This window comes from Plectropomus leopardus, chromosome 9 (genome assembly GCF_008729295.1).
Source record: "Plectropomus leopardus isolate mb chromosome 9, YSFRI_Pleo_2.0, whole genome shotgun sequence".
NCBI classification, from domain to species: Eukaryota; Metazoa; Chordata; class Actinopteri; order Perciformes; family Serranidae; genus Plectropomus; species Plectropomus leopardus.
In genome coordinates, this window is record NC_056471.1 from 16,178,596 (window position 1) to 16,204,862 (window position 26,267).

The 26,267-nt window shown below is 38.1% G+C and overlaps 3 protein-coding genes across 3 annotated transcripts; 1 reads left to right on the forward strand and 2 right to left on the reverse strand.

Annotated features, from left to right (window-relative positions):
• On the forward strand, positions 1-3,493 carry LOC121948445 (DNA ligase 1-like). Its single transcript, XM_042493841.1, has 5 exons — positions 1-21; positions 138-312; positions 1,138-2,253; positions 2,351-2,463; positions 2,591-3,493. The coding sequence occupies exons 2-5, from the start codon at positions 306-308 to the stop codon at positions 2,621-2,623; spliced, it is 1,269 nt and encodes a 422-aa protein (XP_042349775.1). The 5' UTR covers positions 1-21; positions 138-305; the 3' UTR covers positions 2,624-3,493.
• Positions 3,494-4,129: 636 nt separating this feature from the next.
• Positions 4,130-13,190, reverse strand: tmco6 (transmembrane and coiled-coil domains 6). Its single transcript, XM_042493111.1, has 13 exons — positions 13,034-13,190; positions 11,698-11,804; positions 11,511-11,623; positions 11,241-11,424; positions 10,313-10,417; positions 9,552-9,643; positions 9,015-9,131; positions 8,773-8,887; positions 8,163-8,343; positions 6,677-6,771; positions 6,379-6,546; positions 6,129-6,263; positions 4,130-6,045 (listed from the first exon to the last, which is right to left on the reverse strand). Exons 1-13 carry the CDS (start codon positions 13,122-13,124, stop codon positions 5,995-5,997), a joined length of 1,554 nt encoding a protein of 517 aa, XP_042349045.1. The 5' UTR covers positions 13,125-13,190; the 3' UTR covers positions 4,130-5,994.
• Positions 13,191-20,043: 6,853 nt separating this feature from the next.
• Positions 20,044-23,311, reverse strand: aldob (aldolase b, fructose-bisphosphate). Its single transcript, XM_042493917.1, has 9 exons — positions 23,208-23,311; positions 22,372-22,484; positions 22,074-22,285; positions 21,925-21,979; positions 21,613-21,773; positions 21,436-21,519; positions 21,161-21,335; positions 20,600-20,799; positions 20,044-20,333 (listed from the first exon to the last, which is right to left on the reverse strand). The coding sequence occupies exons 2-9, from the start codon at positions 22,481-22,483 to the stop codon at positions 20,238-20,240; spliced, it is 1,095 nt and encodes a 364-aa protein (XP_042349851.1). The 5' UTR covers position 22,484; positions 23,208-23,311; the 3' UTR covers positions 20,044-20,237.
• Positions 23,312-26,267: the final 2,956 nt, after the last annotated feature.

Below are 26,267 nucleotides of genomic sequence, written 5' to 3' on the forward strand. Positions count from 1 at the left end.
GCAGAGACACAAAAAAAGAAGGTGGGTATTTATTCTGTTTTCATTTTTTAATGCAACATTTAAGCCAATGATTTGAGAAGTGGCCTGATTCATCTTCACTAACTTCACTTATTAGACTGTTTTTTCTTCACTTTTAGTCTGTGCCAGCGAAAAGGAAAAACAGTGATGGTAAATCGGCAGAAAATGACATCAAGGCGAAAAAGTCTAAGACCCAAACAGAAGACAAGAGTGTGGCTGCTGGAGGAGACGATTCAGACTCTGACAGCAGTCTGGATGTAGATAAATGGAAGAAACTGGTGCTGCAGATGACAGGTAGCTCTGTGTGTGTGTGTGTGTGTGTGTGTGTGTGTGTGTGTGTGTGTGTTACTGCTTAAACCAAGCATTGAAACAATTTAGATGGCTATATGGGGGCCAAATAAGACATAGATATCAATAAATGCAAAAATAAATGCTGAAATAACAGAAAAGTTAATAATGCGTAATAAATAAAGGATAAATATCTAAATAATTATTGGGAAAAATCCAGATAAATACACAAATAGATGAATTAAAATTGATAATTTAACAGGAAATAAATTCATAGCTTACTTTTTTTCTACAATTTTGTACAATTTTATTTATTTACACATATATTTGTTTATACATTTGTGTTTATTTTAGTATATATTTATTCCTGTATATATTAGTGCATATGTATTAATATATGTAATTATTCCTTTGTTCCAGTATTTATTTATTTATTCATTCATACCTGTATTTATTCCTACATTTATCTATTGATAGTTAAGTCTTTTTATGTCTTCCAAAATACACTCCAGGTAAGAGTAAGTGTTTGTGGTTTCGGGGAGGTTTTCACATCAGAAAAGGGCAAATTTACAGGTGTAGAGGTGGGTGGAGACAGGATTGGAAAATGCAGGACATGGTGGAAGAAGACAGGGAGAGCTGGGTCTTTTCACTTAAAGGGAGAAAGACAACCGCCAGACAGGACAGCACCTCCCACGAACAGCGTCACCATGGGAAACAGTGATTTCATATAAACAGAGCTGTGTGGCTGCCATTGATGTATTTTTCTTTTGAACATTTGTGACACATAGTCATGTTTGTTCAAAGTCTCCACCGTGTTTACTCTGTCCACAGAGTCGGACTTAGCCAAGATGGACACCATCAATGCTCTGGACTCATCTGCACCACCAGCCATAAAAAAGAGAGTGAGGAAACCCCGCGCTAAGCCTCCTGCAAAAACCGACACTCCTGTTCAACAGAATAACGGGACGGCTGGAAAGAATGAAAAGGTGGAGGAGAAAGCCGTGACAGTAACCCCAACAAAGAATGCTACCTCCAAGAGGAGCAGGCCGAAAAAGAGTGCACCTGTGACGTCCTCTGCCACCCCGAGCCAAGAGCAGAACATCAACTCTGTAGAGGACACACCAACAACGTCCACAATCTCCCCATCTAAACAGACACCAAAGAAGGAGAAAAGGAAAGATGAGACTCCCAGTGAAGAAAAAATCGACGAAACAACAACTGAGCCCAAAAAGAAGAAGAAAAAGAAAAAAGAGACTGAAGACAAAGTGGTAGAGAACACAAATGAGACGGGTGGAGATGGAAAAGACAAAGACAGTAAAGAAGAAAAGAAAAAGAAGACTAAAGTCACAGAGCAAGAGTTTGGTGATAAACCTGTGGAGGAGGATAAAAATGCAATCAGGGACGGCAAAGTTAACAAGACTGAAGGAGAAACAATCGAGAGGAACAAAAATGGGAATGTTGATAATGGGGAAACCTCAGAGCTAATAGTGCAAGAAAAGAAACACAAGAAGAAGAAAAAGGAGAAAACTCACAGTGAGGAAAATTCTGAGCAAAGCGTATTAGAGAAAGAAAATCCAGAGCAGATAGATGAAGAAAACAAAGCAAAGATGGGAGAGGAGAGGGCCAACAGTGAGGAAAATTCAGAGCAGAAAGTTAAAGACAAGAAATCAAAGAAGAAGAAAAAGGAGAAACCCGATGAAGAACATTCAGAGCAGATGGTTGAAGAAAAGACAAAGAGAAAAAAGCACAAATCTGATCATAACGACGAGATGTCAGAGTCGATCGTTGAAGAAAATGCGACAAAGACAGCAGAGAGCAGTGAGCCAGAGCAGATTACTGAAGTGAAGAAGAAAAAGAAAAAGGACTCGTCACTGAAAAATGATAACGCAGAGCCACTACCTCCACCTGTCCCTGACACATCCAGTCCTCCATCAGAGAAGAAGAAAAGTGAGTAAATAAGTTGCACGCCAATTCTAACAAAATGCAGTTTGTTTTGTTTTTTCTCTCCAAGTTAATGTTGACTTTTCATTTTTCATTCTGTCAGAGAAGAAAAAGTTGAAATCAAGTGACGTCCAAGAAACACCTGACGTTTCTGCTCAGGACGCCGCAGAGACACAAACCCTCGAGACACCATTAAGTGACACGCCCCACAAAAAGGTTTCACAGTCCTGCAATCTTCACCATCTCTGGTCAAAACAGAGTATCATATTTGTTTTAGTGGCAGATAGTAATTCTTCTAATTCTACTTTTTTAACATTTTTGATTTTTTTGGTTTTCCTCACAGAAAAAGAAATCGTCCAAGAGCACAGAACCGTGAAGATCCCTGCAGAACCACAGGATGAAGGCAACACATCCTGTCCATCTTATTTCTAATCATATTTTAATGGTTAGAAAATCACTTTAACCTGTAAAGAGAAAATGACTTTTCTATTTTGGTACATTTTTTTAAAAAAATCTCTTTTTCATTATTTTATGTTCACTGGCAGAGTGTGGCAGACTATACCACAGCTGTTATTTTTGTACTGATACTGCTATTTTAATGACAAGAATATGTAAAAGGAATTTGTAATTGTTTCATGAAATGGATGTTTCTTTTCCAAGTGGAATTCAGTCGACTGAACGGTAAAGCGTCTCTCTTAAAGGTGCAGCCTGCGATTCTAATCCACTCAAATTCAGCAAATCTTTCCTCACAGTCGGCCCAACTGTCCAGTGTTCATTAAAAGGGGAACAAACACGTGGAACAGCACTATCACGCTGTGCACGGAGAGGATCAGCTGTGGATGTACACAAAGGCAGCAGGAGCAAGAGGGCCGGGGAAACTTCTGGAGGAGCACCGACTGCATGTTGACTTCATATATCAACAAGTTTTTTTCTCAAGAATCACTGACTCCACCTTCAAACAAATTTTCAGTCTCAGGATGGTATCACACAATAGTCGTAAATCTTCATTTGTTCCCTGTGGACGCCTACAAAAACTGCTCTTATTGTTAGAAAACAAAACTTTACACCATGTTTTTATCAGTTTTCTATTTATTCAGAAACCTGTTTTAACAGCCTATTTCTGGCACTGGGTTAAGTCGCCTATCTATGTTTATGAAAAGCATGTTGGGTTTTTGAAAAAGGTTTAAATGTTTGATAAAGCTGTCATATATGCATTGTACATGATGCTTTTATATTTTTTTGCAAATGCTCTTTTCTGCCTGAAGTTTTTAAGTCTGTTATTTGTGGACAGCGGAAAGAATATTGCAGGGGAGCTACACCCATTTGTAAAATTCAGACATGTTATTCCTATATTTTAAGAAAGTCTAAAAAAAAAAAAAAAAAGTAAGTATGAGCAACTCTCCCAAATCCAAAAAACAGAAAATTTCAACAAAATAAAGATCAGTTGGGTATAAAAAGAAAAGAAAAAACTGTGGATCCACAAAATCAGGCTCCCATTCATTGTCTGTGGAGCAGCTCCAGACTTTTTACGTGATGACTGACTTCTCTGGTGTTTGGCTTTGACAGCGTAACTCATGTTCATTGACCCTTTGAAACCTGGATTGACAACACTTAACCTGTGCTACAATCACGCCTTTCACAAGTATTTAGACTTTGAGGATCCACAGGAACCCTGGTAAAATATTTACACCTTTGTGCTTCAAATTACAACCTGGACAAGTATTTCTCCCACCACTGGCTAAATTAAACGTGTATTTACTGTATATAAAAAAAAAAACTTGATAAGTAGATTTGAATTGTGACTGCCTAAACTCTGCCGTCCTCAGATCAAAGCTTCTTTAGCACTGGTGATGACAAGAATCAATACTTTTGCAGGTTGGTGTGGACAGAAGAGCAGCAACTAAAGATTATTCTCATTATCAGTTCATCTGTATTATTTATTTTTAATATATTTCATAATTGTGCAGTCACTGACAATGCATTATTGGTTCAAAAACACATGGTACTTCTAAACTCTGGCATCAACACAAAAGTGAAAGGTGAATGATGTATGCAGTCAGTCATATGACCCCTTCTCTGTACAGACAGCAGGTGCTCCAGTTTCAGAGGAGAAACTCTGATGAGCAAAAATACCTCAGTCTCCTGATGAGATGCACACGATGCATCCGACAGAAAGACTACAGGTACTGAGCCTCAGGCGTTAAAAAAATATTTAATCTTTACATGCATTAAAAAATCTTTGATAATAACACTGAAGATGGTAAACCTCAAAATACCAGTAGACCATACTCAAAAGGTATTGAAAATTTGACTTTCCAATCCAGTGTATTTTGGCATTCTAATGATATTTCATATTTATCTTATTTCCTCACTATGTTGTAAAGCCACACTGTTTGTAAAACTGTGTTTTGACAAATAGCTCAAAAAAGGTTAAAATTGTAAGATGGCATATGAATATAGTAGAAGCTGCAGGTCATACGTATGTCATCCTTCAAGCTTGCAAAGGTGCACCATCACACCCCGCCATCTGATTAGCAAACTGATCCACATTTGCCACTTTTACATGCACTCTTACATACAAGCAAAATAGCCTCCAGAAAAATACCTTTTGCAATTTCAGTGGAATCAATTAGCATTCAGCTCGGTGGACTTGCTTTGTACTACAGGGTTAGTTCACTGAACAATTGCATGTCTCTAGAATATCCAGAATATGTATCTCAACTGGTGGTTTTGCTACAGTTTGCAGCACACAGCCTCTTGTCTGTTTAAGGTCAGCTCTTTTTGTTGTCATCGATACGCTGTAGACAAACCAACTCGCCAACAGTTTGCAAAGATGTGGAAGAGATGCATGCCCAAAAGAAAACCAATATTTTTGGTCTCAAGGAGAAACTCTACTACTTTAAACAATCATGAAAGACTTGGATATTAACAGGTTTTGGGAGAGGTGCAAAAATCAAAACAAAGACCTTTTCAAGAATGTGTTTGAAGGAATTAAAGAGGGAGGCTATTACACTTTGCCATATTTTGATGTGATGATGAAAAAGGGGAATATTCATTTTTATTAGCCATGTAAACAGCAGAATAGGAGTAATGTCTTTTGCAGAATAAAGGTAAAGAACGAAATTAGAAGAGATTCCAACTTAAAGTGCAAAATGTACTTTGTGAAGGCGGTTTTTCTTTTGTTTATACAGTTGGATGTCACAGAAATGTTCATCTAAATAAATACATGGATTTAATCACGTTAACAAAATAGCTAAGAGAGTTTGTGGGCGTAGTGAACTCGTCAGTCGGCGAACTCCCAGCTGGAAATGTGTGCAAGTGGTGCACACATCGCCAGCTGCACTGTTCAGGTTGAGAAGCTGTTAGGGCACCGGCAGTGTCCCCCAAACTGCGAACCATTAATTTTGATGTACATCGTCTGATGACTTCCTCTCACTGGGGTCGTCATTTTTAGGTTAAAGAGGTAGAGAAAAATCCCCCATCCCATAACTTATGTTAGAGTGACTGCTATTTGTATCCCTGCTAATGATGTTGACCTTGACACTTATGCTGGAATGGCAATCTGGTTGCCGTGGTGAGCGATTACGTTATACTATTAACTTCAGCCTGATTGTTTGAGAAAGCAAGTTAATCTCAAAACAGGAAGGAGGAGTGGGACGGTGTCAAAAAATACAAGTGGCAAGAAGTAAACGAGTTGTCCTGTGCCCTCAGGTGTGTCCTTGTGGTATCAGTGACTTACTGTACCCTTTAGGTGGGACTTTGGTGTCTTCTGGTTGGTTCAGGAGGGATGTTGTCCGCCTTCAGTGCAACAAACAATATCAGTTAGTTTAAAATGTTTTTATTAACTAAACCATAAAGACAAATGGCACAACAGTCTTTACCGAGCAGTAGGATGAGTAGGACGGCAGGTGGTGCTCCAGTAGATGTGTTGCTCTGCGTCTAATCGCTCCTTCACTGTTGTACTGAATAGCTTCTAACAGTGAGAGTCCGCCGTGCCGCACAAACTCCTCTGCCACCTAAAGGGAAGAGCAAGGAAGTGTTACAAATACATCAGCATTGTAAAAGCTGATCATAGGCTCGTTTGGTAATTCCCACTGAGCAGCATCTGTATGACATGTGTCACTAATTTACCTGTTGACCACTAACTACCAGCATGAGCAGAATATCCATACTCAGGGTCACCATCTCTTGGTTCGCCATTTTAAGCGTGGCACAGAGAGCGGACAGCAATCCTCGATGGGCCAGCTCGACACAGAACTCCTTTCTCTTGTGGGCAACATTTGCTAGAACCCTCAGGATCTGAGCATAACAAGAAGCCACGGAGCAGTGGGGTTAGTGTAACGCTCATTGTTCATCATCAAGAGCTACAATGGTGAAATAAAAATTTCACGACAGCAATATGATAAAGGTTTGGCCCCAGCCTGCAGACCATGGTATTGATGCCTTGAGAGTAAGGGAGGAGCTGGATCAGTCCAGGGACCAAGTTGAGAGTCAGCAGAGCAGAGCAGAAAGCACCGGAGTGAGCTGTAACAGCGAGATGAAAAAATGCATTTAAATAAACTTTATTACACACTAACTCCTCTCACAAAAACACCAATCCTCCTCCACTGCAAATTCTTAAATCATAGTACAGAGGAAACAGCGCCCGACACCTCCATAGTTTCATATGCCCAGGACAGATCCGCAGCTTTAATAAGCAGTCAAATGGACATATTCTGGAACCAGATATATTTCATAAAGAGATGAAGGGAGAAAATTTCAAGGAAGACCTTTTACAAACTCCACTTTTATTACAAACCAGTTAGGTCTTCATACCCCTAGTGCCATTATTATTAAATATGTGCATGCAACATTTTAATTATGATTCATTATGTGTCAACTACTGATAAAAAAAATTACACTGAGATGGGAAACTTGCACTTTTTAATTACATGAATACATATTCTTTTCTCCCCCAGTGTGTGACACAGAAGTCTGTCAGTCAAATTCCACTAAAAACCAACCACATAAACTTTAGAGATTTGAATGAGGTGCATTACTACAACTCAATACTGTATTACTTTTTGTGCTTATGTGTTTAATAATGTCTGCTGAGTTTCAGCTTCCTCCTTCAAGACAAAGATTTACAGTCCCAAGCTGTAGAACAAGGCAGTACAAAAACAGCTTTGTCCCAGCAGTCTGCACTGTAAAACTGGGTTCCTGTAAGTTAGGGCAAGTGGGATTTAAGACTTTTTCAGTGCCACTCGACATAAAATTTAGGACCAATCTTCCAATAGCCAAAATTGAAGAAAAAAAACATATGAACTAACACCAGTTACATAGGTCCAGGAGACGTTTAACCTAATATTTACTGAGCAAATGCAGGTTTTAAACGTGTTTTTTGTTATGTTAATGCAAAAGACATTCAGTAAAATATACATATTTTTAAAACAGAAAAGTCAGAAAAATAACATTAATAAAATCCTCTTACCCATGTCTGAGAATTTTTAAGTCTTTTAAAAGATTAATTTAATACCAATTAAGGCCTTATTTTGAGATGAAATGATTCAGTGCCTTTTTATGACTTTTTAAAACCATCGTACACATGCTGAGGAAGCGCTTTTAATTACGATTTATTTGTTAGTAATTACTGAAGCCTGACTTCAGTATTATCATGCTTGTCTATTGTCTTATGTGTTTTGTAAAATGTGTGTCAATGGGATGCCTCACCTTATGCTGCAAACCAAATCTACCAGAAGGTACAAATAAAGTAACCGTACCTCATTTTTTTATGAGCTGTCCCTAAACCCAGTCTGTCCCTGAGCCAAAAAACCCAGAGAGCACATTTAAGAAATCCAAATTTACACTAATTTAAGTCCAAAATCATTGCAGAAATATGTGTTTGAGATTCAGCAAAAAGCTTGATTATACCAAACCTGTGAGATTATTGAGGACCCAGGCACTCTCTCTAGCCAACGCCGGCTGGCTTTGCAGGTACGCCTGAAGAAGTGCACACAGAGCAACCACAAGACGCATGTCACCCACTTGAGTACCCAAGTCTTCCAATGGACAGGAGGACAGGAGGTTTCCCACGCACCTCAGCAGAGGACAGATTAACTGAAGAGGAAGAACGCATAGAAAATCTTAATGTTAGTTAAAATGTTGGATATTTCAGCCTTAACATTACTGATGGTGTAAACTTTGTATTGTGGCTGATTTTCCTTAATGTGGTTTATCTTAAGGTTGGTTAGTTTTTGATTTTCTAGCTTAAAAATATAATAAAAAATATAATGATTCTTTTAGATAATTAATCAGAATGAAAATGTACTCATCATCTTGGTCGTGTGGGTGTGTGTGTGTGTGTGCGCACGCGCGTATTATCTTTGAAGGTGATAAAGAGTAAGTAATAAGAGGAACTCATGCATATGATTTGTTTGAAGGATGTAAAAACAGAACAGAAAAAACAAATAATTAACACGAAACAAAAAGCAAACCTTAAAAAGCAACAAACATATAAAAATGTATTTAATCCAATCACTTCCTTACCAGCTCCATTCCTTCTTCTTTGTTTCCTGCGGCCACAGCACCTCCTAGTGACACTAATAAGGAACTGCACTGTGACAGGGCCCCATGAGCCAACAGCACCGTGTTGTCCCCATAGCTTTGGAGTCAGTAAAAACCACAAGAGACGGATCATCATTGCTTTGCTGAGTAAAATTACACTTATTGTGGAGCAATTACATATAAGGACATCTGAGTAAATATATTGTTGACACTTTCTCTCTCACCTGCATGTGAGGTAGTGCAGACACCATGCGCACTCAATGGCAGGTGCCAGGCCGAAGTTTGGGTCTGGAGTCAGGACTGATAACAGGTGTGGAGGTAAACTTGAGGCCAGCACCATCCTGCAGACACAGAGTAAGACTATCATACAGCACACAATGTTTTGTTTTTTTTTTTTACACTTTATTACAATGTCTCTTTTAAACATCTTACATATATTTTGTAAAAAATCATTACTTCAAGTCCATTGCACATTTCTATTCTTTTTGTGTAAGTTATAGCTTTATTAATAGAGGTAAGCAACCATCGAAAATTACTTTAATAAACAAAGAATAAAGTGCAAAACAAAGTTACCGTCCTCATCTTCACTATCAATATCAAAAACAACAATAATAGCTATCTTTTTTTAAGAGGTAAAGTGTGCGTATGTGGCTATGAGGTCCCTCATTCTGTCTGATTATATCTGAAGGGTTCTTTAAATAATTCGTTTTCTTTACCTCGTCCTAAATTTGCTTTAGCAAAGACAAAAAATGTGTCATTACGGGATTATTGTCTCCGCTGCATCTTTGGCCTGAAGGAGCTGAGAGAGGGTGAACCCCACAGCTTCCACCACGGCAAGGTTATGTCTCTGGTTCTGAACACACACACACACACACACACACACACACACACTAAGAGTTACTACTATGACTACATAAACCTTGTGTGGCATCAGTTAGGAGATACGGGATTCCTACACATTTTTACCAACAACTTTTCAAAACTTTTCCATAATATTGTCCCCATCACCATGACTTTATTTCAGTAGTTTAAAGGGGTTAGTCCTAAAAACATGCATTTTCCAAGGCATTTGTGAATAGGAAAACTGCTAATGCTTGATATCTCTACTCGTAATTGAGACAGTTCCATCCAATATACTATGTTTTGGTCTAGCAGACCCTCATCAGGTGTGATCCTAATGAAGATCTGCTAAACCGAAATGTCTTTTTTTTTTTCATTCAATAAATATGTCAGCAGTAAGCGGGACAATGTGCGGGAGTTTCTCTCTTAGTTCAGAGATTGCTCTCTACTCCGACACACCTGTCACACATTTATGTGTGCAGGGATTTTCCTCAGCAATTTCAAGGTACCAAAAACACAAATTCTTACTTTCACGTGATTATACTCATGAAAACATACTTGTTATTATATATTTCATTTCTGCCAGTAAATCCCCTTAAATCACTCAAGCTGAACCTTTAATGTACTGGTGTGACTGAGGTGCTGTTAAAATGCTGAAGACTAATAAATCTGGTTAGTTTACCTCCATGCAGTGGCCCAGCGCTGGTACGAGTCCTTGTGCCAAGAGCTTCTCTTTTACAGCATCGCTGTCTGGGCATAAATTGCCAAGCGTGTAGAGACACAACTCCTGTGTACACATGAACAATGAACATACACGCAGTGAAAGTTAAAAAAAATCTCCTGCATAATTAAGGGATGATATTAGTAAGTAAGTCAGAGAGGCTTTATTTATATACACTTTTTAAACACACAGTTACAAAGCGCTTCACACATACTGTACATACACACACCTAAAATAAATAAGTGAGTTAATCAAGTTACAATAAATTACACTACAGAACACAGCACAATTAGAGACTAAACACAAACAAAAACATATCTTCATTGTCGGGCACAAACCGTGTATCTCCACATTTCGCTATTTTCTTTTTTTTTTTCGTAAATAAATTCTATAGGTCCCCCTCTACGTCTATGTGGGTTCAACCATTTCTCAACCGATAAATGCATTTATAAAAGCTTGTAACTTAACCTCCTATCTCCACTGAACACACAAACACCATGTTTTTTCTAATTTTAAAAAAAAGCAATTTGCGTGCGATGCTTAAAACAGTCGAGAGACTCAGCAAATCTGGTGGACCAGGTAAGATAGTTCAAGCTAGGGGCTAAAACAGCAAATGCACAGCTTTTTTTCTGCAGTTGGAGCAGGGGATAGATAAAAGGTCAAGATTTGAAGATCGGAGAGGTCAAGAAGTAGAACACGGAACAAGGAGATCAGATATTTAACTGGAGGCGAGGTGATGCAGTGCCTTGTATGTAATCATATTCTGAATTTTACAGGAAGCCAAATGAAGGATGCAAGAACGGGTGTTATGTGGGACCGGCAGCTCGTACTAATCAATAGTCTTGCAGCTGCATTTTGAACACAACACCTGGTACAAGTGGGTACTCACAGTGAACTTGGTGCTCTGGCCAGACAGGTAGGTGAGCAGGTAAGGAGTGGCGGGCAGACAGGCTGGCGCCACATTGGCATGGGGAGAGTGAGACAGCTCGTGCAGGCACCGAACAGCGTGCAGACGGCACGTAGCATCAGAGCCAGTGAGGAGACCAACCAACAGATGCATACTATTCTCCTGCCTAGAAGAAAGACAGGTGTACACAGACATGAAACATAAGAAACAGACACACAAATGTCAACAAGATGACAAAAGTTACCACCATACTTGATGAAGGCGAGCTGTGCCGATGGGTCACGGAGAGCTTTACTCAGGGCCTTCAGGTGGGCCTCCCTCTCCAGCCCGCTGTGTTGAAGTCTGTGGTACAAACTGACCACGTCCTGGGGAAACGAGAAGCAAATTCAGATGGGAAGTTAACCTACCAAGATGTTTTCTATCACAACATCTGTCTCACCTGTTCTCCTGAGTTAGTGTCCATGGTGACCTCTGGCTGCTCCTCATCTTCATTCACCACAAGTCTCTTACTCACAAGCTGTCTGTCTCTGCGGGCTTGTCTCAGTGCTACAGCATTTCACAGAGACAAATATCACATCACATCTGAGTAGCCTTTCACACTTAGCTGTTTAGTGACAATATATCCTACAAGTCATTGAAGTGTCAACTTTAGAGACATGGCCGCCCTGTGGATGATGCTGATGATGATGATGCAAGCTGTGAAATTAATATTAAATAACGTTATGCTGGTTTCCCAGTAGTTACTGTATATCTGAATTACTAATTATTTAATTTCTTAGCAACCATGATACCCTTTATTTAAAAAATGATATGCAAGAAAAGTCATCACTGAGTCTTAACATTACTCAGAATATTAGTGTTTCATGACACGTGGTCAGTGGTGGTCAGTACTCAGACCTTTTACTTATGTAAAAGTGACAATACTACCGTGCAGAAATACTCTGCTAAAAGAAAAAGTCCTGCAGTCAAATCTGTCCATCTCAAAAGTGTTTGCATCAATACATATATGTATATATATATGTGTATATATATATATATAAAAATATATATATATATATATATATATAGATGTTCACATATATATATATATATATATATATATATATATATATGTTCACAAATAGAACAAATGTTTCACATCTGAAACTGTGTTTTAAATCATATTTAGCCTCTCTGGGATAATCTAGTCCAGATTTGACCTGTCTAGGTGCAGTGTTTCTTATTAACTGGACCTAGTCTAATGTGGTCAAAATGTGAAAATCTCCCTTTTTGCGCTTTCACAAACAGAATAAAGGTTTCACAAATGTGAACGTGGGTTTCAGAAAGCTTCCGGGCTTTACCTTAAATGTTTAACCTGCTTTTACACCACTTAAAGGTGCAAAAAGCCGAGCAATGGTCGCTGAATTACTTAACCCTTAACTCCCCACTTGAACTGCCAAATCAGAAGCTAACTGCACGCTGAAACTGCTTTCACAAAAAAAGAGACTTTTCATGTAACGTTAGGGATCATCTTTGTTACCTAGATAAACAGTTGCCGTTTAATGTCCTGAAATAACACAAGTTTAACGTTTTGGGGAAACAAAAAACGTTATGTTTGCCGGTCGTTATTTTTTTTAGTCACCGTTTAAGCCTTTTTTTTTTTCATTGTATTTAAAATATCATGGTTTTGAAGTATTTTATTCGCATTACGTTAACGCTGTGCTGACTGGTTAACAGCTAACACTGTGGATACATCACAGGATAACTTCAATTTATCAACATATTTTAACACTCACCTTTCTCCTGCTCCCGCCTCTTTAACCTGAACTCCTCCAAGCTGTCGCCTTGTCGACCAACTTTATGGCGAACCTTATTTAACCTCCACATTATGGTTATTTTCAGGTAAACAGTTAAACGTGAGTTAAACTTCAAATCATGATGGACGCTGCTGGTTATTTGTAGCCAAAACAACCAAAACAGAAATTGAAGCTCTTCTTCGGTGTCTGCTGATGGACCTCAGCCGGCGGCTGCAGCGCCGTTTAGCGGTCACACACGGTAGATACAGGTACTGCAGTTACAGGGGACCGCCACCTAAATTAACCCTTTGAAACCTGAAACCAAATTGTCATGATTTGTTTTAATGGGAAGAAGGCAATGAGCAACTCAAGGAGAAATGACCCAGAAATTAACAAGAAATTAGCATAAAAAATGCAAAAACAAAAAACAATCAAAGAAATTACCTGAAAAAAGGTTGAAAATATTTTAATTATGTAACTGAATTTTAAATATATAATTATGATAAAAATCAGTGAAATAAAAAAAAACAAGAAAAAAAATGACGGAAAATTATTTTAAAAAAAAAAAACATTTAAAAAAAAAAAAAACAAGGAAAGGGCCTGAAAAAAAGATGCTTGAAAACTCTGTAAAAAAAATTGAAATATTCAATTACAATAATTAAAAACATAGTTCTCTTGACAATTTCCTTAGCTTAAAAAAATCTTGCATTTTGCTGGACATTTAATGCTTTATGTTTTGGAAAGAAATCAAATTAATTCTCTTAAGGTTCAAAGGTCTAAAAGACATTAAATTAATTTATCTAAACAAGAACCCAGACCTATTAAAATGTCTCAAATAAACTTTTCAAAAGTCTTAAATATGCAAAGACATGGCAAATAGGATTTTATCTTTTTTTTCTGAGGTTGCATTGTACAATTTCAAAATAACTGGTAACATTTTTTTAAATAATTATTATTCCTATTGCATGGATGTAATTTTTTTTTTAAATAGTCAGTAACGTAACGTTAGTTCTTCATGGTTCTCTCCTTCAACTTTAGTTGATGCTGTCATGCCGTGAATGAACCGCATTATTGCTAATTGAATTAGGAATAAAGGAAAATGAATTTATTCTTGGCACATGTTTTAAATAACATACTTTTTGATCTTTGGGTTTGCGGGAAGATATCAAGTATTTTAAGTCAAAAGGCTCTAGTCAAAGTGACATCAAGAGTCTCTGGTGATAAAGTCCAAGTCAGGTTGCAATTTTATTTAATTTTTTGGTCAAGTCAAGTCAAGTCTAAAGTCATCAACTTTGTGACTGAAATCTGTGTTGAGTCCAAGTCATGTGACTCGAGTCCTCACCTCTGTCTTGTAATCTTATAATCTAACAAAAAAAATCACTCACAGATGACAAACTGTTCATATTAACATTTGACATTATTGCCCTCTTGTTCCTGGATTTCTTTTCAGATCTTGGTGGGATTTTCTTTGACTCGGTGACCGAGTGAGTGTTTTGCTGAGCAGTGTTGTGAAAAAAGTAGATTTCCTCATGAGCTGTTTTTGAGGTACTTGTACTCTACTTAATAATTTACCTTCTCTGATACTTTGGAATACTTTATATTCCACTATATCTCAGAGGGGAAATGTGGTATATTACTTTTAACTTTACTACCTTTATTTGATAATTTGAGTTACTTTGCAGATTTGGATTAATAATACAAAAAACATACTAGTAATAATACATTTTTGTAGGATATTATAAATCAAACTACCCAAAAGGATATAAAGTAATTAAAATAAAATCCACCTTTACCAGCTGCAACATTAAAGTGATGAAGACATTAAAGCACCAATATTTATAATCCAGTAACATAATGTATATTATTCTATAGCTCGCAATAAAGTTTATTTTGATGCTTATACTTTTGTATTTTTACTGAAACGCTTGTAACACAGTACTTCTACACTGTGGTAGCCTATTGCTTTTAATTGAGTAAAAATTCTGAGCACTTCCTCTACGTTGGTGCTGAGAAACAATCTCATCTTGTATCCTGCAGACAACGTGTTCAGCTCCTCCCTAAAAAAAGCAGAAGTCTCAAATTTCTTCACTTCCCCTTTTCCTCCTCAACACTCCCTTCCTGTCATTCACACTGCGTCTCTGCATGAAATACTAAAACAAGGTAAATCTCTTCATGTTTTTGTCTTAATCCTTGTATTTTGTTAGACTGCTGTCTGTTCTTGCTTCTAACAGTAATTTGTTCTAACTCCTGCATCTTTAAATCTGCTGCGAAGACCATCACTGGCCATCACTGTGGGAAAGTTTATTTCTGGTTGAGTTCATTCTTTCTCCCTAGCGTGTGGTTTACTGGCAATGGAGGGAACTGAGTCAACAACTACGCAGAGAGCAACAGGAAACGATGGGAATAAGGCAGCAGTCAACATGGAGCTGTTGTCTGGCAAGCCTTTGCATCGCTTTGTCCAAAGACAGCCCAAAATTCTTGGGGTAACGCATCATATAATCCAGTGCCACATAAATCACAGCTATAATGATACATGATGTTATTACATAGGTGTTTTTGACACATCCCTCCTCTTCTTCCCAGATTGTTATTCTGATCTTTGGCTGTGCAGAGCTCATGATGGGATTTACCATGTCCAGACTAAGTATCATGACTTCTTGGCATATCTACATTCCCCTCTGGCAGGGAGTTCTGGTACATAATATTTGGAGACATGCACTTGTCTTCAACATATGAGTGTTGCAGTATTAGTATGGCTTTATAAATGCTTGGAATTTTTGCTTCTGAAATTACATTTTTGCTTGTTCTCTTTCTTGCCAAAAGTTGTATGAAAGTTAAAAATTAGCTACATAGACCTAAACTGTCTTTTATAGTGGGCTGTAAGCATGTTTAATTCTGCTGTAAAGTTATGCATTTCAATGTGTGGGGGAGCCAGCTTCATGTGGCCGTCTGAAGTACTGCAGGGGTTTTTTTGTACTTACATGTTGGCTTCAATTTTCAGTCCTGGAGGTTGCTGCTTGATTATTGCAGAACAAACGTGACAGTGGTATCGATTATGTCGTTTACCTGGCAAATAAGCCAATAAGTGCCAAAAAATGTCAAACTATTCCTTCAAAGGAAGTTGAGCTAGTTATTTTTTACAAACTTGTTTTTATTAAAAATATGCTTTATAAGTTAGAAGAGCAAGCTAATAGGTAGACTGTGGATTTTATTTTGTTCTGCACTATAATCTTTATTAAATTAATATGCTGATCCAAATAAAAATCAGTTTAAATTTTCGACTTTAGTCCAGCTTTGGTTACCTCTCTAACTGCCACAATAATAAATACAACATGTGAACAAGGCTTTAAAAGTCACCAACAGTCATTAAATATTCTGCTGGTAAATTACATTACATTAAAAGAACAAATTATATAATTATTTTGTTTGTTTTTTGAAGTTTTTCGTCTGTGGGAACCTGTCTATCTACACTGAGATACATCCATCCAAGAGGACGGTGGGTATATTTTGGTTTTATGATGTAGTTTTAGTGTTTAACTTTCACTCTCAGTAATCTAGTTGAATTTATCTTTCCCAGGTGACCGCATCTCTGGCCATGTATGTGGTTACACTTTTAGGAATCTTGGTTTCTTTCGGCTACAGGATATATGTCATGTTGGTAGTTTCTCTCGCTTACCCCTACAGACGCTATATGCCTACGAGAACAAACTTGGTGAGTTACAGTACTATAGTGTATGTGTTAAGCTCAATGGACACATTTTCACCGTGTATGATTAACTTTCACTTTCTTTTGTTTCAGCTTTTCTCTCTTGAATGCATATTGTTTACCTCCTCTTTGTGTGTGTTGGTGCTTCTCATCTTCTTGAGCAGCGTTGCACGTATAGCTCTGAAATCCTCACGCACTCAGGTAAAACTTTTGTCATCATCACTTCTTCTAAAACAGGCTTTTCCCACTGAGATTAGAGATTCATTATTCAAATTTAACTCTCTGGAGGGAAATATTTTTGACCAGCAGAGTCCAAAGTCATCTGGACCAGAGTTTCAAACAGTTTGGCTTTAAGCAATGTCTATTTGTTACCAATCATCACTAGCTGCATATTTCTGTCTGTGATGACCAGGACAAGACAGATTTTTTTGTTTTGTTTTATTTAGCAAGGACTATCCAGTATTGAACAAGCAAGCAGAAGTATTCTACATTAAAGTTATGTGTAGAAACTGTATTATTAATACATATTTTTCCTGCTCTTTTACGAAGTCTTATAGCCTCCCCTCACTGAACACAATTTTTATTGTAATGTTTTTTTATTTAAAGGTGCCTTGTATAGGATTTAGAGGTATTTATTTTAGTTGATATAATATTTAATTATGTTTTCAATTGTGTATAGTCCCCTGAAAATAAGAAATGTTGTGTTTTTGTTAAAATGAGCTGTTTATATCTACATAGGAAGTAGCTCCTGTTCGTGGTTGTATATAGAGAAATAGATGCACCATTTAAGGTGGGGCCCCATTATTTTAAGTTGTCCAGTGGCACACGAAGCCAAAAAGTCAGACTTCCGGGGTTACACAATTATACAGATGTTGTGACAAATGTATCCACTGATTTCCTGATAATTCAGCTCAGCTGCTGAACTCAGCTGTCTTTTGACAATTTCAATTGCTTTAACTGTCACATACATGAAAAATATAAACATATCTTTATAACTCAACCTTAACTGTTTCCTTTCAAGATAAAAGCCAACTGGCAACATATCTGCTTGCTTCATTCACAAGGCTTTTTATTGTGAAATATTTGCAGGGCCATGTTGGTGAGAATGCAGTGGCTTGTACTGTTTCATAAATGAGTGGAGTTTTTGTTTGTGGACATATAGTGACAGCAGCAGGCAGCGTTGTCTATGTGAACACCACACACATGCAAGGCACAGCAGTTCAGCAAGTTAGCCGTCGCACTGCTCAAGGCAGGCAGTGCGGCCCAGGCAGGAGTTCTCCTGCTACTACTTGGAGAGGGAGGGGGAGCAGAGGGATACACAGTTGGTTGATATATGCTACCTCACCATTAGATGCCACTAAATCCTACTCAGTGCCCCTTTAAACTTTATTTAACTAGAAAAGCCTCTTTGGAATTCAGCAGCATTAACATTGAGTCAAACAACATAATACAGATCACACAAAGTATGTCACAAAGTCAGAATTAAACAGAAATACAATTGTAAAATCACAGTAAATAAATTCCCTAATGCAATAATATCAAAGATTTTGTCCTAGAAACAACCAAAATGAGACCACAACAACCAGAACAATACGATCTGATGATTATTATTATTTACTGCCTGTCTATCCATCATTATGTTATTGCCTTCTCGCTGTCCTCATCCCTGACCTGTCCTTCCTCTTTTCTTCAACAGGTTGTTTTCCAGCAAGTCCTGCCACCGCAGACTGACATGACCACAAACTAGTCTCAGTCTTTTGAAGTATTATTCTACATTTACTAACACTGATTTTCCAACACTGTGAAAGATATAGGTCATCATTCTGCACAGATCAGCACATGTGAATGTTACACCACCTAGAGGTAGTTTAATTACCCACATCTGCACTAAGCTTCACGCTACAGTATGTGTAACAGTGAGGAATGTATCATTGAACCACATTGATTTGCTTTTTGTAAAGTTTGCGTTACAATCAAAGTGATTCTTGTTGTCTCGTGAGAAAAATTTAACATGCACTTGTTAATGGAGCATAGTAACCACTAGTCTCTTATGGCTTATCACTGTACGAGTCATACAGTAATAAACACTTAGCTATGGTACTTAACTTTGAAGTTAACAGGCGTTCTGTATCAATACTGATAACTATCAGTTACTGCATTCTCCTAATTTTAATGTTTATGTACAAAGAATAACAATGTGTGAAATCAAACCATCACAGTTTAATCAAAGAAATTTTATGATGATTGTATAATGTGGAAACTTACAGATAACTTTTAACCCCTTTGTTATGATCATTATCTGCATTATGTGAATCATTATTACGGTATGTCCAGCTGTTGGTCATGGTTTAAACTGTCATTTAAACTCTGTACAGCTGTTGATAATTATTGTGAATCACTGTAATGTTTATATAGTTCAGCATCAACATGACTGAACCTTTGAATGTATGAAAAACACAGATTTAGCTTTTAGTTTAATGTGTTGCAATTCATGTAATGTATTTTGTCTGTGTTAAATGAACAATGAAATAAAGTGGCGCTCAGATGACTGATACTACACATGCATGTATCTATATGTATGGACAGCACAGAGACATAATGTCTGCACAAGTAAAAACACACAAATACAGTGCACTGGAGATTAATGATCATGTAAACACATGATCATTAATCTGCAGTGGGAGAGATTATGAAGTTCGGAAAGTCTGTCAGAAAGTTTGTACCGAGAGTACTTAGAACTCCATGTTAGATGTCCAGCAAATAACTGATCAGGGTGTTCGGTTTACGTTTGTCAGTGTCCAAGATACCAAGTTAAAAGGACCAACCTTAAATCCAATGAAATAGAATTTTTAAGTTATTATAAAATGTCTAATTTAATACTTTGACCTACAGATGAAAAGTTAACATTTCAGCATTACCAAACTGATTAGCATCAGACAATGTGTTGGTGTTTGAAAAAGAAGTGAAAATTTCAAAGAAATACTCGTGTTCTAATCCCATGTTGAATTTGGCACGTGATAGTGATGGGCAGATCAGTTCTTTCCACATGGGTTAGGGTTAACAACACATGCATTACACTTCACACTCACCATGATGATTTGACTAATGTGTTTGTTGTCAACCATTATACCCTCTACTGTACGTGCAAGACTAAGTCAGTGGTGGATGAAGCCCACAAGTGCAATGATGTTGTAATCAGTTATCTTTCCACCTTCCATTCACAGAGGTTAGTAAAAATCTGACAGCTTTATCGCTGACGATGATTAAAATGTGACATTCTCAAAAGATCACAAACCACAAAAACTGCAATGACACCAGCAACATTTTGGTCGCTTAATTTATTTCCTGTCATTTCACTAAGGAGACAAACAGTAGTTCAACATTACGATGGAAGTCCTCCCCTGGTGTTGGTAAGTCCAGGGAAGAGGGAAATCCAGCAGAGGCATTTGTTGTCGTCATATTTGGTCCATTTGCATATTTTTTAAATGTTCACAGTATTTAATAGACGTAGCTGGCTGTGTACAGAGACTGCATGGAGGCCTGGTCAGCTGAGCCAGTGGGCTTGTACTCTCCTTTGGCAGCCAGGCCGTTGATCTGAAGAGAGCAACAGAGGGGGGAAGTTAGGGCAAAGTCAAACCTGGGTGTTAATGATCAGCCTGGACTACATTAGTGCAAACTAAACAGACAAAAAGCTTTTTAGAATCAATCATTTACCAGTCAGTATAAAGTTGAGTAATACAAGAGTAGTGATACAATAGCCAGTTTTGTGCACAGTCAACAACTACACATTGATAAGTGGGACTCATTTATTAGTGTCTGATTAGTGTTCGTGATAGCCATTTATGCCCTCTGAGACTAACCTTAGCACGAGTGCAGAAAGCTTCCTGTGCAGCTGCCTTGTTGGCAGCTTTGCCCTGCCAGGCTGCAAGAGCAGAGGCCTGAAGTGCACGGCCGTAAGAGAAGGTCAGCTTCCAGGGGCGATGGAGGGGCACCTGGTTGATGGCGTTCAGGTTGCGGGAGGCCTCCTCCTCGCTCTGGCCTCCAGACAGGAAGCAGATGCCTGGAAATACGCAGAAAGCAGCATGCCACTGAGAAACTGCAGGATGCTCTTGAGCCTTTGAATACAGTTTTCTTTTTTTTTTTTGATAATATCTACTATTCTCCACACTGGTCATTTTCAAGCAATTTTTGTCACTTTTTATTTTATTTTTTTAATTTTTTTTTTTGCAGTTTACAGACATTTCTTGCCAAGTTGCTCATAACCTTGTTTCCTATGTTTTCACAAGAAATCAAACCAATTTTCTCAGGATCAATAGGTGTAAATGCTTGAGAAAAATGTAGCAAAAAAAAAGGAAAAAAAATGTTGACCCAGGTTCTCAAAGGTTAAATTGGTTTAACCTAAGCTAGCCTCAGACACTCACCAGGCACAGCGGCGGGGACAGTGCGCCTCAGAGCGGTCACTGTGGCCATGGCAACCTCCTGAGGGGTGTACTTCCTGGTGCAGGAGTGTCCAGCAGTGACCATGTTGGGCTTCAGCAGAGTGCCCTCCAGGTAGACGTGGTGGTCAGACAGAGCCTTGTACACAGCAGCCAGGACCTTAACATGAGGCAGATTTATCACTAAACATGCTTTGATATACAATATCCTTCTTTACTATTGGTGGTTTGGCCAATTAAGACAAAGATGATAGACCAACCTTTTCTGTGACGTACTGGCAGCGCTGCAGGTCGTGGTCTCCGTCGGGCAGGATCTCTGGCTCCACAATAGGCACCAGGCCATTCTGTTGGAGGACATAAATGTAAAATAAAGAACTTGCAGCCAGTATTTTGGGTCACAACAAATTCACTTCTTGAGAGACTATGGCCGCATTCACCTGTTGGCAGATACTGGCATATCTGGCGAGGACATTGGCGTTCTCTGCAATGGCGAGAGCTGATGGGCAGCCGTCTGAGATCTTGAGCACACACCTCCACTTGGCAAAGTCACAACCATCTTTCTTGTACTGGGCGCAACGCTCTGAAAGTCCATCAAGACCTGTAGGAAAAAAAAGCCACAAAATATTGGTATGCTGTGGTGTTTGTCCTCAGCCTGCGTTACGTTGGTAAAATGTGCAAATAAATAAACAGCAATAAAAAGACTTCCCCTTTAGACTTTGAATTAGAAAATAAATAACATCTGTTTTCACCTTGTGTGGTGGTCTCTCCATCTGTTCCATTCAGACCGGCTGTGCCTTTGTCCACCTGAAGCATTAAAAAAAAAACACAGATCCATTAAATTAGGACATGTGAAAGACCTGAAGATGTGCATATTCAATTTGTCTGAAACAGCACTCACTTTGATGCCGACAACAATGCCCTTATCCTTGACGACTTGGGGGAAGAGCTTGCCGCTGTCTGATTTCTGGTAGAGTGTCTCATGGAAGAAGATGACCCCGCCCACGCAGTTGGAGATGGAGGCATCAGTGGAGAAGAGGAGGTCACGGAAGCAGCGACGGTTCTCCTCGTTGTTCTCCACGTTGATTTTCTGGAGACGCTTTCCCATGGTTCCTTAAAAAGAGGCAGAGGGAGTCATTGCAGGTGCACACTCTGTAGTCAAGTCCACACAGAAAAAATAATCAGACACTGTGACTCACCTGTGGATTCATCTGCAGCCAGGATTCCCTTTCCTGGAGCCACAATCCTCTGAGCAATGTCAGAGAGCTCCTTCTTCTGCTCCGGAGACAGGGATGGGAACTGATGAGTCATCCTGGAGGAGAGAAACCAGTTATTTCACAAAAACTCTGAAGTATGAGGAAGATTTTATCTAATTTTCCAATCAAACAATGGACCTCTGACTTCCTGCCTCTGTTGCACCACCTCTGTAAATATTTGGCTTGCATGGTTGAACTTCGGCCTCCATGCAGATATGTTCTGCCTTCAGGCGTGCAACATCAGTTCATAGTTCACTCAAAGTTACTTTATTCTTAACTTAAGCAAACAGCATAATATGAAGGCTAAGCATTAAAACCAAGAGCATTATTTGCATGCATTCCATAAGTGACAGCAAACAGCACGTTAGACGCGGATGTGTTTCCTTACAGGTATTCGCACACAGCCTGAGGCATACTGGGAACCCTCAGCACACGTCGACATTTACTACAGGCTACAAACTTCTCAAAGTACAATCACCACCATTCTGTATTACAAAAATTACGTTTTCTTATGTAATTTCTCAATGTAACTCGAGCATAACAGTTGACAACCTGCTTATCTGGTTTTACCAGACTAGGCCGGCTGAAAGATACATCTTAAATCCAGAAATGCAGCATTATGTCCATTGATGCACACTTAAAAACACGAGGAAACCCACGCATGCAAACTAATCTTGCACAAACAATACGGCATGGTCCTGTTCACTTTGCATGAAAACAACTGAAAAGCAGTGACAGAGAGAGAATGCAAAAGCTAAAAACTAGAAAACGGGTCTTACTTTAACAGAGTTTTGTCACACAGCGACGGCAACAGTAGTGGCAGACGGCCTGTACAGCCTCCCAGCAGCAATTTCACTGATTGAGAAGGCCGAAATTTGGACACAAAGCTGTATTTATGGGCTGTTTGGCGCTGTGGAGGAGGTGCTCGTGATGTGGCGGGGCGTGAGACACCCCTGAGAGGCAATTGGTCCGGTTCAGACAGACAGGGGCGGTGTCTGCATGATGTGGCATCAATGCTCGATTGTGGACTTTATGCTCATATCAGAGGATGAGTTGAAAACAAGAAGGGAACACTATGTGTCGACTGTAAGAAGTTATAAAGTCGAAGTCTGCAAGTGTGCACGCTTCACACACGTTTTTTTAATGTACACTACACTGCAATGGAAATGAAATGTAATGTGACAGGCCTGCTGCTATGTTGCAGTTCAGGTTTCTTTGTTGCTTTTGTCCTGGTAAATAGCATGTGATACTGTCTGTTAGTTTAATTTGGGGTCATTCAGGGGACAGCTTAATTTCCACTCCCAAGATGTTGGGTGGGTTTAATTACATTAATAATATATGAAGTCAGTGGTACAGTTCTGTACTTCAATGTTAAGATACAAAAAAGGAAAACCTAGAGAGAAATTTGTGGAAAGTTACAAGAAAATAACATGAAACTATGAACACACAAAAACAACTGTAAAACATGGTTCTTTATGGTAGAGGGTGTGTCATGCATTTTCCCCCGTCACACTTTGGTTAATACATGAACGTACATGATATAAATAAAGTACAGTGTCTTATGTAAAACTTTTACCTCATTTCTTTACAGTCACATCTTCCAAAGTCCTGCAGAGTACATATTGAATCTATCATGATATACATTTTCAACAGTGTAAATTTCTTTTTATATCATTTATGTAGAGGTATAGGGCTTACCTCTTCCTTTCCCTGCACATGGACATAAGTTATTTCTAGGTCAATTCTTAGCTTTTTACCTGCATAAATAAAAAAATACCCTCAGTACTAATGCAAGAAATGCATCAGACCCATCTGCATCATGCCCAATGGGAGAAACACTTATCAACTGTTACTTTATACTATTTTTTTATTCATTCACTTTCAGATTTGGTGTATAATCACACTAGTATAAGACAGCTCTTTTGCCTAGTTATGCCCATGGAGTTGCAACAGAAAAACCTGCTTTTTCATTGTGTATCTTCCTCATGCGTCACATTGCTCGTCAAAAGCATGATGCATAAACTGTTTCCCTATTGATTGCTGAAAATGGCCCAAAAAACCTGTTGGGTTGTTTGTAATGCTCTCATTAGTCCATGAATGACCTCAGCAGATAGGGGTATTTAAACTGACAGGCTGGGATAGATTTGTAACTCACAATTGACTTTTACACAACTTGGACTCTGCACCCTGTGCAATGTACTCTTTAATAGTGCTGATCAGAGTTCAGTCTCTGTCCATGAGTCCCTTTTTATGTAAGGACTGACTTAGAAAAGGAGAGCTGGAAGAGAGCAAATTGTTGTTCAGACAAGTTTGTTTAAACCTACAAGTATGTGAACTAAAGACAAAAAATATAGCCCCAGAGGAACTTTGGTGTCATTGTTTTAGTTGCGCAGTAATTGCAATAATATCCTCAAGCATTGCAGCTGTCATACATTTATGGATCTGTGGGTGCTGCAATAAAATGCTGCAGAAACAGTAAATATATCTTCTGGGAAAATTTGGTCACATCGGATTTGTCTTAGTAATTCCAATAAAGGGAAATCATGCATGCATGCACACGTGCATTACAAATGGTGTCTTAATTTAGCTGCAGGCTTTGCAGAGGTTATTGCATAATGTTTGGGATCTGGTAAATTCACTTTATTAAACCATACTCTACTTCAGATAGGGCTGGATACCAACAAGACAAGCCAGGGCGACTACCCAGAGGCAGTGGTGGAGGAAATATTCAGACACTTTACTTGCGTAAAAGTATTAAACGACACTATAAAATTCTCTGTTACTAGTAAAAGTCCTGTTTTGAAAATGTTACTTAAGTAAAGCACAATCAATATTAAAGAAATTGTGTTAAAATACTAAAAGTAAAAGTAATTGATGCAGAAAAAAATAGCTTCATAAATTAAAATAATTATGAGGAAAACCAGCAAGTCTTCATATTTGAAAGGCTGTGAAATATTTTTCCATGAAGAAGTAATTTATACTTAACAATTCATTTCATTTTCTAATCAACCTGCTGCACTTGTATATTTCCATATGTTTGTGTGCAAAAGTCTTAACCAGTAAAGTAAACACTAATTACTAACTAAATAATTATATGGAAGCACAAAATACAATATTACCCTCTGAAATGTTTATGGGGTAAAGTTGAAATTGGCATGAGATTAAAATACTCAGAGAAAGTAAAAGTACATCACATTTCCACTTAAGTACAGTATATGAGAACATAGTCAAAGAAACTTAATTATTGTAGTTTATATTTTGCTCACATGGTGTGTTTTGCTTATTATTGTGTCTCATCAAATCGCTACAAAGTGAGTAAGCAGTAATACTGGGCCAATGCATTGCGTTATGGATGTACTGGTAGGTTTATCTGCCATCTATGATAGGTATGCTTTCTGACCATTTGAAACCTGAGCAAATTAAAATGAATTCTTTCAAAGAAGTAGAATGAAGACAATTAGCTTCTTGAGAGGAAACAACCCCCCCAAAAAATAGGTCGGCCACTAGAAAATTCCCTGAAAATTATCCCCTGAAAGAAAGGTTTTTTAAAAAAAGGAAAATTGACTAAAAATATATTGAAAATTAAAGGAACGTAAAGAAAAGCCAAGGAAATGACATGAAAAAAGTAATAAAAATAGTAATTGTAATAATTTTATATGTAGTTGCATGTACATTTTCCTCTCGTTTTTTAAAATTAAAATAATTGTCTAAATGTACTAATTTCTTACAATTTGCAGGACTTTTTTTTTTTTTTTGCAAAGTTGCCCTGTGCCTTTTTCCGCATGTTTTCAAAAGAAATCAAACCAAATTCCTCTGGGTTCGGAGATTTAAACACTTTG

Bases quoted from the DNA above. Each gene is read 5' to 3' on its own strand.
- LOC121948445 (XM_042493841.1), top strand. The intron at 2,254-2,350 runs GTGAGTAAATAA...TCATTCTGTCAG, and splicing joins TCCATCAGAGAAGAAGAAAA to AGAAGAAAAAGTTGAAATCA. The intron at 2,464-2,590 runs GTTTCACAGTCC...TTTTCCTCACAG, and splicing joins GTGACACGCCCCACAAAAAG to AAAAAGAAATCGTCCAAGAG.
- tmco6 (XM_042493111.1), bottom strand. From the start codon at position 13,124: ATGTGGAGGTTAAATAAGGTTCGCCATAAAGTTGGTCGACAAGGCGAC. The intron at 11,805-13,033 runs GTGAGTGTTAAA...GAAATGCTGTAG, and splicing joins GAGGCGGGAGCAGGAGAAAG to CACTGAGACAAGCCCGCAGA. The intron at 8,344-8,772 runs GTAAGGAAGTGA...CTTCCTCTTCAG, and splicing joins AAGAAGAAGGAATGGAGCTG to TTAATCTGTCCTCTGCTGAG.
- aldob (XM_042493917.1), bottom strand. From the start codon at position 22,483: ATGACTCATCAGTTCCCATCCCTGTCTCCGGAGCAGAAGAAGGAGCTC. The intron at 21,774-21,924 runs GTGAAAACAGAT...TTTTTCCTACAG, and splicing joins TGGAGAGACCACCACACAAG to GTCTTGATGGACTTTCAGAG. The intron at 20,334-20,599 runs GTTAGTCTCAGA...TGCTCTCTTCAG, and splicing joins CTTTCTGCACTCGTGCTAAG to ATCAACGGCCTGGCTGCCAA.